This window comes from Chiloscyllium punctatum, chromosome 45 (genome assembly GCF_047496795.1).
Source record: "Chiloscyllium punctatum isolate Juve2018m chromosome 45, sChiPun1.3, whole genome shotgun sequence".
NCBI lineage: Eukaryota > Metazoa > Chordata > Chondrichthyes > Orectolobiformes > Hemiscylliidae > Chiloscyllium > Chiloscyllium punctatum.
Genome location: NC_092783.1, coordinates 20,879,336 through 20,892,296, shown reverse-complemented (window position 1 = coordinate 20,892,296; position 12,961 = coordinate 20,879,336). Strand labels below are relative to the sequence as shown.

Genomic DNA, 12,961 nt, shown 5'->3' with positions numbered 1-12,961 from the left:
TCTTCCTGGAGTCGTTGTGATCTTTTAAAAGCATTGGACGTAGTTCATCTGAAGTTTCAAATTGAGAATTTCCTTTTAATTACCAAAACCTTTCAGAGTAGCACTTGATCGCGAATCACAAGTATGTGTATTCTTTGGCATATGCTTCCTGATTTTTTTTTTTAAAAAGTCTTTCTTCCATGGAAATATTAGGTTAATAAAATTTCTTTCAACTTTTTTGTATCTACTGTTCCATGTAGATTGAATTTAGTATCTGTGAAGTTAAAAGAACTGGTCTCCAGAGTGCAGTGTCAATCAAAATTCTAAATCGTAACCCCAATGCCAAGAGACTTGTAGGATATGTAGCTGCTTTGAAGGATAACTTTGGTTTCATTGAAACTTCTCAACATGATCAAGAAATTTTCTTCCACTACAGGTGAGCCAAATATTTGATTCCTACATTGTATTAATGAAATAATATGAATGTAGTTAACGGTAAAATGCATGCCAGTGAGTGTGAAAGTTTAAATCATTGTTTACTATTTGCTCATGTGTTGATATCCCAAGTAAAACCTTTTTAAAGTTTTTTGATCATCTGGATTGCATTGGCATTACTTTTTACTTTATGTAGAATTTCTAAGGCTGCATTCTTCTACGTTTTGTCCTTGATTTTCAAATCTCAAGTTGAGATCCCTGGCTACATAATTTTTCTAATCGAGAACTTAAGCTGCTAAATGCATTCTACACCAAATTTATTACTCCATAGACTTTTAGATTAGATTACTTAGTGTGGAAACAGGCCCTTCAGCCCAACAAGTCCACACCGACCCTCCGAAGAGCAATCTACCCAGACCCATTCCCCTACATTTACGCCTTCACCTAACACTATGGGCAATTTAGCATTGCCAATTCACCTAACCTGCACGTTTTTTGGATTGTGGGAAGAAACCGGAGCACCCGGAGGAAACCCACGCGGACACGGGGAGAATGTGCAAACTCCACAAAGTTGCCTGAGGCGGGAATTTAACCCGGGTGTCTGGTGCTGTGAGGCAGCAGTGCTAACGACTCTGCCACCCAGTTGATGCAAATAAGTTTAAGTGGCAATTATTGTGCAAGCTTGTGACCCTTTTTTTTGTATTCCTAAAATCCATCAGCCATAAGCTTAAGTACTTTTATGTTCAACATAGGTGGGGAAAAAAATTAACTCTACAGTCACCAGGTGATGTTGTCGCTCATGAGCGATTTTCAGCATGCAGCTAGTGATTGGTAGTTGGGTCAGATGTCCATATATATTTTAAATTTTTGATTTGCTTTTCAAGTATTTGCCATCTGAAGAATGTTAAACATAAAAGGTTTCATTCCAGCTGAATTTTGTGTGCCAGCTGAAAAGAGTTGTGCATTAATTTTAAAGTCCTGATTTCATGACTACACTCATGTATGACCGCTCGAAGCAATTGCTGTTTTCATGTGCATTGTCTTGGCAAATTTGGCTTAATGAAATTTCTAACTGTTCTTTGCCCTTTCCTTCCCCATGTTCTATAATAACTTTGCCCCAAAAATCATTTGAGGCTTATATGGAGTGATGGAAATGGGAAGAGTGAAAGATACATGGCTTTGGTTACAATCTGAGTTCAATTTATTTCAAAGACATTGCACTGTCTGTTTGTGCCCTTTTGCTGCTTAGCCTTTTTTGTTTTGGTAGTTTTCAGACATTTCATTCTTGATTTAGAATAGACATCTGATACTGTTGCATACTGTTACTGGGGAATCGCACCTTACCTAGCGCAATATTTTAACATAGAATAATACAATACAGCGCAGAACAGGCCCTTCGGCCCTCGATGTTGCGCCAACCTGTGAACCATTCTCAGCTCATCCCCCTACACTATCCCATCATCCATGTGCTTATCTAAGGATTGTTTAAATCTCCCTAATGTGGCTGAGTTGACTACATTAGCAGGTAGGGCATTTCACACCCTTACAACTCTGTAAGGAACCTGCCTCTGACATCTGTCTTAAATCTATCACCCCTCAATTTGTAGTTAAACATCAAATACTCTTCTGCATTTGCAGTTGCACTAGACCAGAGATGAATCTAACTCAAACTGTTTAAAGATATTCATCACAAATATTTTTGAATAATAAGCCCTAGTCTAAATTCATCTGGTTTTGCTTAGATTTCCAACATTTGTATAAGCTGTACCTTTTCCAAAATGCTGTATATATAATTGTATCTATTGTAAATCAAATATATGTAAGAGGTAGTTTGCTATTCACCTTATCTATATCTTGCATATTTTATAAACCTTGAAGGTTACCCCTCAATCTCCTTTGCTCCAGTGGAAAATTGTCCCAGCCTATCCAACCTATTTTTATAAATCAAACCTCTCCACTCTTGGCAACATTTTGGTGAATCTTTTCTGAACTCTATCCAATTTAATATCCTTCCTGTAACAGGGTAACGAGCACTGTGTATGCAGTCCTCCACAAGTAGCCTCACCAGCATCCTGTACAGCCTCCAAATGATGTCTTGACCCCAATATTTAAAGCTCTGTGCAGTGAAAGCAAGCGTACTAAACTCAACCAGCCTGTCTATTGGTGACATAAATTTCAAAGAATTATGAACCATAATCCCTTGATTTCTCTGTTCTACAACAGTACTCGGGGCTCTACCACTAATTGGACATATCCTGTCCCTGTTTGTTTTTACCAAAATGCAGTACCTCATGTTTATCCAAATTAAATGCTTCCGCTGTGATTTAACTATTTCCAGACGAGGGGTATGATGCTGCTCGTTACGCTGTCCTTGGCTTTTTTTCCCCAGAGGTCGTAAAGGAGAGCGACTACAAAGTCTAAGTTTGAAGGGTTTTATGGCCAGTTTGATTATGGCTAACGGGTACTGCCTAAGGAAAAAGCTTTCAAGTTTTTAAAAAATACACCTGTACAATGAAAGGGGAGTGGCCAGTTCTTCCAGCTCAGTTTTACTCTGGTTCGATTTGGTTTTTTGGCAGTCTAGCTATTCACTGAAAGCAGTCAGACAGTTTGGAAGCTGCTGGACCCAAAGAAACCAGTCCATGTTTGTTCTTGCATGTTCAGGTATCTCTCCTGTGCAATCATTTGGAACAGTATTAAATTGGTATAATCTGGATAGATTAAGGTATTCTGTTCTTTTTGGTTTTTCTTTTGTTTCATTAATCTTGTAAATTCTGTTTTGCTTAAAACTAGCTGGTTTGACCAGCTGCATCCCTCCTGGAATATCTAAATTATGCCTTTTTAAAATAACCCAGACCCTAACTTTGCTAGTTATGTTCTTTGAACTGTTTTTTGAGGTGGTCCGGCCTGTCCATAACTTGGAGGCAATGAGGTAAACTAACTTGAGGTGATCTGGAGTGGACTTGACCACCAGCTTGGTCTCCCTTTTGAAGGCCTAAAATGTTTGGCATTGTATTGAAGGCAATGGTAAAGTTGGGAGTACATCATTTGTAGAATTTATAATCAACTTAATATCAGTCTTTGGTTTTAAGCCTACATAATTAATTAGCCAGGCCTCCTTTTATGAATGGATAGATTTGAACAACAGTTGTAGTTCAGGAAGCAGTGTTGGAAACAGGGCATGATAAAACCTTGGTCCAGCTGTATGTAATTCAAAATGTAGCTGTACCTCTTTAGTCAAACTACTCCTGTTTTATTTGGCATCAGATGCAGCTTTTTGCACCAAAAGAACATTAGTAGCATATCAGTCTTGTTGACTCAACATTGTACGCCTATTTAGATGCTTGGAACTTAGTAGTAACTGTTTTTAAACTGGAGAGGACATTTTGCAGTAGAAATAATTGGCCAATCAGTGTTACTCTTGTGTTGGTTCGCTCAGTATCTATTCACATCGATCAATAAATTTTGCTTTTTCTGAACATGTTTTGTTTTTCCCTTGTAAAAGCTATAATGAATTCTGATATCGTTAGTTTTTGGGAGGGCATTCTGTGTTTTAATCATATCTTGCACTGTAGACTAGTAAATGCAGTTCCTTGGTAGCGTTGTGCCTTCTAGCTCTTGCTCAGCAGGCAACACAAATTATTTCTTTTTTTTTCTGGATGATCTTGGCAAAACCCCAGTTTCAGCCCATTGTGGTTTTCCTGTGAAGTTGGTGGTGTATCGTCTTGAACCTTGTGTAGCAAGTTGGAAGATTCCACGATGTTGACTTCATAATTTGAATATCCAATATTCCTTTTAACCATTTTTGGCAGTGTTTAAAATAGTTATTCACTTATCACAGTTCCCTTTGTAGAGAAGGGGAAAATTTGGCAAGCTTTTACTTTAAACAAATTCATTTTTAAGTTGCAAATTCAGACAACACATCTGGAACACGAGACTTGCAAAACAGGACAGCTGTTGTCTGGTAAAATAAGAGGAAAGTGCAGATGCTGAAAATCTAAAATTTTAAGTGGTGAAACCCATCAGGTCCAGCAGGATCGGGAGAGAGAAGTTAACGTTTTTGAGCCTTGTATCAAAACTGTAATGGTCTAAAAACTTTTTTATACTGTTTTCAAAATAGGAAGATGTGAATGGAACAGTGAGGGTGCACAGAACATTAGATAGAGGTAGTACTAATAGTAGACAAGAGGTGTTGATGCAAAACAGGTCTTAATGGTAGGATATGGGTTAGCTTTGAAAGCAAACACATGCAAATAAGATGGTTATGCCAGGTTGTGGAAAGTGCTGGTATGTTGAAGGGAAGGTAATCCTAATGAGGGAGTGTTCATGCTGTGAAGTGTTTGTCCTCAAAGATGTGTAGTGCCAAAGTGGTAAATGCGGTGCTGTTCCTCCAGCCTGCATTTGGCTCTGCAGGATCACTACAGTGAGCTGAAGACATAAATGTTAGCACAAGAGCATTCTCTGGTACATATCTTTGAAATTGAGCAATGTTCAATAGGTTATTGATTGGGGGTGGGGCTTGGTGAGAAGAAAGAGAAGACGACCCATGAAATGCCAAAATTGGTATTGGTGTAAAAATATTGTTCTTTTGCAATTAAGTAATACTTTTAGACTAGTTACAACTTTAAAGGCCGTTTATCACATCCAGTAAGCACAACTGTTTTCTTCCCAAAGTAAACACATGATTTGGTGTATTTTGGTCACTGGTGGCTACCCATTTTTAAATATGTACTTGTGGTACTGAAGTGTTATTAACCTGCATAGTATACTTTTATGTGCCAATGTGAGTCTCTCCTGAAATATTGGTCTTGGCACAAAATCAATGCAAAGACTGTATTTAGTTCGATCTTCTGAGCTTGTTAAATTTGATCAGTTGACATTTTGTTCCCAGTGAGTTCTCAGGTGATGTCGACGAGTTGGATGTCGGAGATGTTGTGGAATACAGTTTGTCAAAGGGCAAAGGGAACAAAGTGAGCGCTGAGAAAGTTGCCAAGATTACAACCGGTAAGAGCCAGGTGAACACTCTGGATTAAACAGCTTTTCTTAAATGCAAAGGCTGGAATTCACTGTCTGATTTGATGGAGGCAGGAACCCTGAACTTTTTTAAAAGGTACCTGGAAAAGCATTTAATTGCTGTGAACGTTAAAAGGCTTCCAGCCAGCTGCTGGACAGTGAGTATGGAATGGGCTCCGAGTTTTCACCTTCTGCCAGTACAGACATAGTAGGCGGAGTTTCATTTTGTTCTAACCTTTTTCTATGGTTCTAACTTCCATTGCCTCCAATCTGATCAGTTTTTATAGCAGTAGAGAATCTATTTTTGCAATGGCATCAAAAAACTGTTAGAATTGTAACAATGTGGACTTAAGTGATACAAAACTTGAAGCTAAACTGTTTGGCTTAGCAGAGCTATGATTTTGGGGTCTTCCACAGTTGTAAGGGCCAACCAGAAATGCTACAAATAATGCAGGTGGGGACAGGCTGGTTAACTCTGGTGAATTAAAACTTTAGCAAACCTTGAGAGGTAATGATATTGATACTTGCTGCAGTGATCATGGAGTTTTTCCATCTTTTAAAGAAAAGGTTAAATCTCATAAGTGCTAACTTTACTGGAACACCTTGGCGTTTAACTAGCTACAAGTGTATATGAGGAGCATTCCAAAAGTGACTGCAATGCATAATATTAAACAAATGCAAATGGATGTAAAGAATCTGTAGAGGCTACTGTTTTGTATCTGATTCAGTATAAATAGGATTTTCTGCATTGAAATTGAACTGGATTCTACTGTATGACTCTGCTTCTATGTGAATTATTTGTCAATTTGGTATTTACTTCAAATTTTGTCCAGTTTAATTCATATAAGCATGACACTTCTATTTAAATATTTTTATATTCTCACACTGCCCACAAGTAATGATTTTTGGACATACTGAGCTATTCAGCTGAAGTTTCTATTTTTAGCACGACTGAAATCAGGTAAAATTAGTAAAATGCTCAACAGTTACTACATGCAGTTCCTAAACAGAACATTCCTACCTTTTTTAACTGTTTGGGTGTTTTAATTTAGTAACCAATATATTGATCAGCTGAAATTTGTAATGTTGCACGTTATGGTCTTGCAATTTGGAGTCCCTTGCACAAATTGTCATTTTTATTTGGTAGAAATGAAGTGACATGAATACACCACAAGATGAGAAGAAATTACTTAGTATTTTGAAATCTTGCCACCTTTTACAGGATGTTAACAGTGGAGATTCGGTGATTGTAACACCTTTTAAATGTCTAGGACTAGTGGGTAGGTTCTTGTCGAAAATGGTCATTGCAAGCATCACTCACCACTTTGTGTTCAAAAAGTAATCAAAATGTCTCTTCTGAATTTATATTGGTTTTTAGGGGTTCTTGGTTATCTCCCTGATAATCCTTTCATGCATGGCACTTGATAACAAAAATGAAAATCCTGTTCTTGAATCAAGTAATTTTGAAGATCTCTGCCCTTTTTTAAAAAATGACTCTGAAATATCTTTGTTCAGCTGAACTCAAGACTTCAAATGAATATTATGATCCTGCTTGTTGTCTTCATTAGACAAGTCTGATACCAGACTCAAATCTGGCTTGAGAGATCAACATTATTTGTAGTGGTCTTTCAAACCTAAGGTTTGACTTTACTAAGGATTCTGGGTAATCCAACTGGGTGGACAGGGAGAGAGTTGTGGCTGTAAGAGCTCCTTTGTTGAGGTATTGTAGGTGTTGGAGCAGATTTCCTGGAATTCCGGGAGCAGTAATTACTGTTTGATAAGCTGCTGCATTATTTTGGAATTTGGCAGGGTGGCCGGGAGTGGGGGTCAAAACGATGGTACTTTAGAAAGGAGGAAGAGAGACACAGGCAGAGACCACATGGTCAAAGACAGTGAAAGAAACCTACACTGCTGTCTGACACAGCAGTGAATCAGCACAGCTACTGCCTTTTGCTGCTCTAGTTCAAGTATTTCTGGACATCGGAGTGCATCTAAGAAAAATGAACAAACAGTGAAAATCACAGCTGACCTTTTGAGGAACCTGGTGTGGTAGAGCTCACTGCACAGGAGCAGATAGGTGCATAGTTCAAATGTAATCTTGCTTTATTTTAAATCTACAATAGTGAGTAAAGTGGGTTCTTATTAGTTCTGTTTTATAGACATCTATCTCTTGATGGAAATTTGAAACTATAAATCATAGGTACTAAGTTAGCCTGGAGCAGGTCTTTTGGGCAGGAAGGCTGCTATTTTCTGGTTCTGCAGATTTAAGTGCAAAGACGGCCTGCAATAGAGTGATGTGCTCTTCCTGTCGGATGAGGAAGATTAGGGAGTGTTTCCTTGTTACTGATGATGTCGACAGTAAGTATTTGGATGTGAATCCCTGTCAGATTGCAGGGACTGGTTGGAGGGTCAATTAGAAGCAGTGAGGAATTTACAGGAGCTGGGGGTGTGATGGATGGCAGTTATAGGAAGGGGGGAAATACCCACCGATACAATTTGATAGATGGGTTACCTCCAGGAAAGGTAGGAGAGGGAGGCAGGTAGTGCAGGAGTCTCCTGTGGCTATCCCCATTTCAAACAAGTATGCTGTTTTGGAAAATGTAGGGGGTGATGAACTCTTAGGGGAATGGAGCACGAACAGCCAAGTTCCTGGTACTGAGACTGGCTCTAATGGAGCAAGGGGTACATCGGATTCAAAGCCATCGATTGTGATAGGAGACCGTGTAGTCAGAGGCACAACTGTTTCCGCAGCTGGTGGTGACAAGTCAGAATGTGTTGTTACCTCCCTGGTGCCTGTATCAAGAATATATGAATGCATAGACCATTCTCAAAAGGGAATGGGACCAGCAGGAGGTTGTTGTACACATTTGGAGCTAGTGATGTAGGAAGGAAAAAGGATGAGTTTCTGAATGTAGAATATAGGCAGTTTTGCAAGAATTTTAAAAGGAGCTTCTCTAGGGTAGTGATATCTGGATGGCTCCCAGTGCCACAAGCTAATGAAGATAGGAATAGGAGAATAGAGTAGATGAATGTGTGGCTGTGGAGCTGGTGTGAGAGAGGAGGGTTCACATTTTTGGATCATCGGAATCTCTCTTGGGTAGAAGTGACCTGTACAAGGATGGATTGCACCTGAGTTGGAGGACGACAAATATGCTGGCAGGGAGGTTTGCTAGAGCTGTTCGGGGGGATTTGAACTATACGGTGGAGGGGGTGGCATTCACAGAGGTAGAAGAAGCTCCACCTGAGACTGGTACAATTGGGAAAAGGAGCAAATCAAACAGCCAGGTCAGGCAGGAATAAAGCAGAGAACTAGGTAGGACTAAAAAATTAAACTGCATTTGTTCCAATGTAAGAGGCCTAACTGGAAGGCAGATGAATTCAGGGCGTGGTTATGAACATGGGACTAGGATATTGTGGTAATAAGAGATTTGGCTCAGGGATTGGGTGTTATGAAGTTGAAGGTGTGTACTGTACCTTTTAAAATTTTTTGGATATTGCAACAAATACTAAACAAAACAATTTAAAACAATACAAAGAAACCCACTAATTTCTAGCTAAATCATGACAGTGGTAGTAGTAATAATAATAACATAGCTCAACAAAACAAAGTATTAGCTCTCTACCAGCGAGAGCATAAATTTATACATATTCATGTGTTTGTAGTTCTTCCTTTCTGGATAACTGATTCATTAAACAGAATTGTCATAGCTGTATAAGTGAGACAGGCCTGTAGGAAGCACAGTCCTCTGGGGCCTTACCTTTTTATCTGGGATGAAGGGTGTTCACCTCTCTAAGATGGCCGGTGGAGGCCACGACTACATGAGTCGTTAAACATCCGTCCTGACGGTATACTTAAATTCCTTTATCGAACTCACTGGGGAGCCCGTCAGGATCAGGTGCCTTTCCATTCTGAAGCTGCCTCACTGCCTCCTGCACCTCTTGCACCGACAACAGGGCATTAAGGAGAGACTACTGTTTAGGGGTCACTTCCGGAAGGTCCAAATCCTTAAAAAGGACTCCATCCGAACAAGCCCATCGTCACAGCTTTCAGACTGGTATAGTTTGGAGTAAAATTTCCAAAATACCTTGTTAATACTTTTAGAATCATGGATTAAATTTCCAGTATTTTCGCTGATTGAGATAATGGCTTGGGAAGCATTCCTTTTCCTGGCAAGATACACTCAACACTTGCATAGATTATCCCCATGTTCAAACAGTCTTTGTTTTGCAAATGTAAGGCAGAAAGGCATTACGTAAACTTGCTATCCTTAAGGATGAAGGGGTCCATTTGCCAGTGCCTTGAACGTACTGTAGTATCCTTTACTCTTGACCATTAGATACATTGGGGCATGATGAGAAATAGTGATATTGCCAATTGTACATGACACCACTGATCCCACATCCGCTGCAGGGGTCCAAAAGGGATCAATCCTGGGAAGGCATTTGTGTGGATTTGAAAAAAACGTAAAATCCCTGCCAGTAGGTTGAAGGTGCCTCCAAACATCTACCAATCCTAGTTCAAGACACCAATCCCTAAATTGCTTAGATTATGAAGAAGACATCAGGGGGGGCCTTTAGGCAATGTATTTACCATAGGGTCTATTACACAATCACCTGCTCCCATAATATGCTGAGATGAGGTTAACCAGTTTAGTACTTGAGTGGGTGGGCTGTGGGATAATAAACATTTAAGATCTCATATTCTTTCCCATTCAAAGCTTTAAGGATTACAAATCTCTCTTTAATATACTCTTAACAAGTTATACGAGAGATTCTTCCTAACAAGTATCTCTATTCCCCCCCCCGCCCAAATTCTCATATTGGAAGATGAGAAATAAACCCAGTCATACCCATTCTGTTGCAGTTTCAGATGCTCTGCATCATCTAGATGTGTTGCATCAAGGCAACATCCATCCCCTCCCTTTTTAAGACTGAAAAGGGCCTTCTTCCTTTTGACCAGCGAGTAACTCCTCTTAATGTTCCACTTGAACACATCCTTAGCCATAACCTTCTGTAGCACCATTTAGACTCAAGGGAGAACTCTAACTACGAATCACTGAGCTTCATAAAGTCCATAAAACACATTACAAACTAAAACAGTTAAAACCTACAAAACTTGTAAAAACTATGTACACCAAAAGTGGAAACATCAGAGCCAAGGGCACTGATTAGAGGAATTTACCCCCTCCCCATTCAACTTGAGCACCTAAACATCCCAAAATCCGACTCAACAACCCCACCACACTCTTAATTCCTCCTAGCTCAGGTCGCACCACAAACACAGGCAACTTGGTAGGAAAAAACACAGGATTAGTAATATACATAAGTAAGTTTAAAGTAAATACATCACCCATCCCTTGGTGTAACTCAGAAATAAAAGGTAAATATTCTATCCATCCCGTGCTTAATTTAACACAACTAATTACCAATAGAAAGACTCCTCAAGTCCCCTCTAAATGAGGACAAACCGGAGCAACTGTTATCTATGTCTTTTCAGTCATCCAGCTTAAGTCAGCGTGTGCACAAAGTTCCTCACTTCCTCTGACAAGTCAAATAAATGTACAGATCTATTACAATCTTAGTACTGGATCCTAAGTGCAGTCAGTCTCCTCTTGGTGCTGTCATAAGCCTTTCTTTTCCTCATCACTGATGCTGAAAAGTCTGAGAAAAACATGACCCTGGAGCCCTCTGATCCTTCCCTTGGATTCTGGAAGCTTCCACGACTCTGTCTTGATAATGATGGAACTGTACCAGGGCGAAGGTGCTGTCCATTCCTGGCCTTCGTGCTGTGAGCCAGTGGGTGCCCCCAATCTTCATCCTTCAGAGAGCCACTTCTCAAAGAATTCCACTGGCTGCTCATAGTCTGTCCCCCCTGGCATGCCAAAAATGCAAAGTTTCTTTCTTCTGCCCTTGTTCTCAAGGTCATCCACCAGATCTAGCAAACCATGGACCTGGTTTCCAGGGCATCGATCCAACTCTTGGATGAGTCAGCCTCTGCCTCCACCTCTGTGGCCTGGCGCTCTGGCTCATCACTCCTTTTCCCCAAGTCTTGCAGCATAGCAGAGATCGGGGCCAGCTTTACCTCTTTTCTTCAATCCACTTCCTGAGACCTATGAGATTTGGCAAGCTCCCCAACCAAGGTCTGGTGAGTAAGCAAGCCCACTGCTTCAGTGTGCTGGGCCATGGCTTCAGCTCTGGGCGAACTTCCTACTTTTGGCACTCCCTCAGCAAAAACAAAGGTAAGTAAAATCTTCAGGCTCTGCAGCTCTTTTACTCCCAGAAACATGGATGGGACGGGCTCTACCTCCGTCCAGCCGATGTGACGTGGAGTCCAGAAAATGCAATCCTCTTGGGTCACCAGCATCTTTCGATTTTTATTTTTTCCTCCTCCTCTCCTCTCTCTTTCCCCCCCATACTGTATCTTTTAAGAGCAAGTAAATGCTGCTCTGACCTGAGAGATTACAAGATTGGGGCTGTCATAGGGTTAAGGGTTCTGATCGAGAGGAATTTAAGTGTGTACAAGAAAATGTTCTGTTCTGATTCAGTATGTGGATGTACCTACTAGAGCAGGTGCGAAACATTTCCTCCCCTTGAAGAAATAAGGTAGGGCAAATGACTGAGGTGTCACTGGGGAGTACTTTGGGCCAGTGACCATAATTCTACTTTTAAAACCTTGATGGAAAGGGATAGACAGGATTGAAAAGTTAAATTTCTAAATTGGAGGATAGCCAATTTTGACCATATTAGGCAAGCACTTTCAAAAGTTGATTGGGGATGGATGTTAGCAAGTAAAAGGTCAGCTGGAAAATGGGAAGTCTTCAAAAATGAGAGAGTCCAGAGGTAGTGTGTTCCTGTTGGGGTGAAAGGCAAGGCTGGTAGGTATAGGGAATGCTGAATGACCAGAGAAATTTAGGTTTTGGTCAAGAAAGAGGAAGCATATGTCAGGTATAGACAGCAGAGATAGAAAGAATAAAGGCGGTAGCAGTATACTTGAGAGGGATATAAAGGGGCAAATTAGGGGACGAGTGTACTTTGGCAAATATGGTTCAAGGGGACCCAGAGGGATTTTATAAATACCTTAAGGACAACAGGATAATTGGGGAGAGAATAGGACCCCTCCAAGATAGAGGCAACCTATGTGTGGGACCACAGGAGATTGGGGGAGATATTAAATGAGTATTTAGCATCAGTGTTTACTGTGGAGAAGGACACTGAAGATATAGAATGTGGGGAAATAGATGGTGACATCTTGGGGGGGAATCAAGAGGTGGTGGTGCTGGATGCCTTAAAAGGCAGATATATCCTCAGGACCTGATCAGGTGTATCCTAGAACTCTGTGGGAAGCTAGGGAAGTGATTGCTGGGCCCCTTGCTGTGATATTTGTATCAACGAAAGTGATGGGTGAGGTGTCGGAAGCCTGGAGGTTGGGTAAAGTGGTACCACAATTTAAGGTGGTAAGGAAAAGCAGGGGACTATAGATAGGTGAGCCTGACGTTAGTGGTGGGTAAGTTGTTGGAGAGAATCCTGAGGGACAAGA

General features: G+C 40.5%; 1 protein-coding gene across 6 annotated transcripts in view; it reads left to right on the top strand.

The window, feature by feature from the left end:
* Positions 1-12,961, top strand: part of csde1 (cold shock domain containing E1, RNA-binding) — a 102,713-nt gene that overhangs the window by 68,823 nt on the left and 20,929 nt on the right. For all 6 annotated transcript variants that reach the window (XM_072563426.1, XM_072563424.1, XM_072563425.1 and 3 more), the window contains 2 exons: positions 240-415; positions 5,303-5,415. In XM_072563426.1, the coding sequence (XP_072419527.1) occupies positions 240-415; positions 5,303-5,415 (289 nt within the window). The remainder of the gene's footprint in view (positions 1-239; positions 416-5,302; positions 5,416-12,961) is intronic.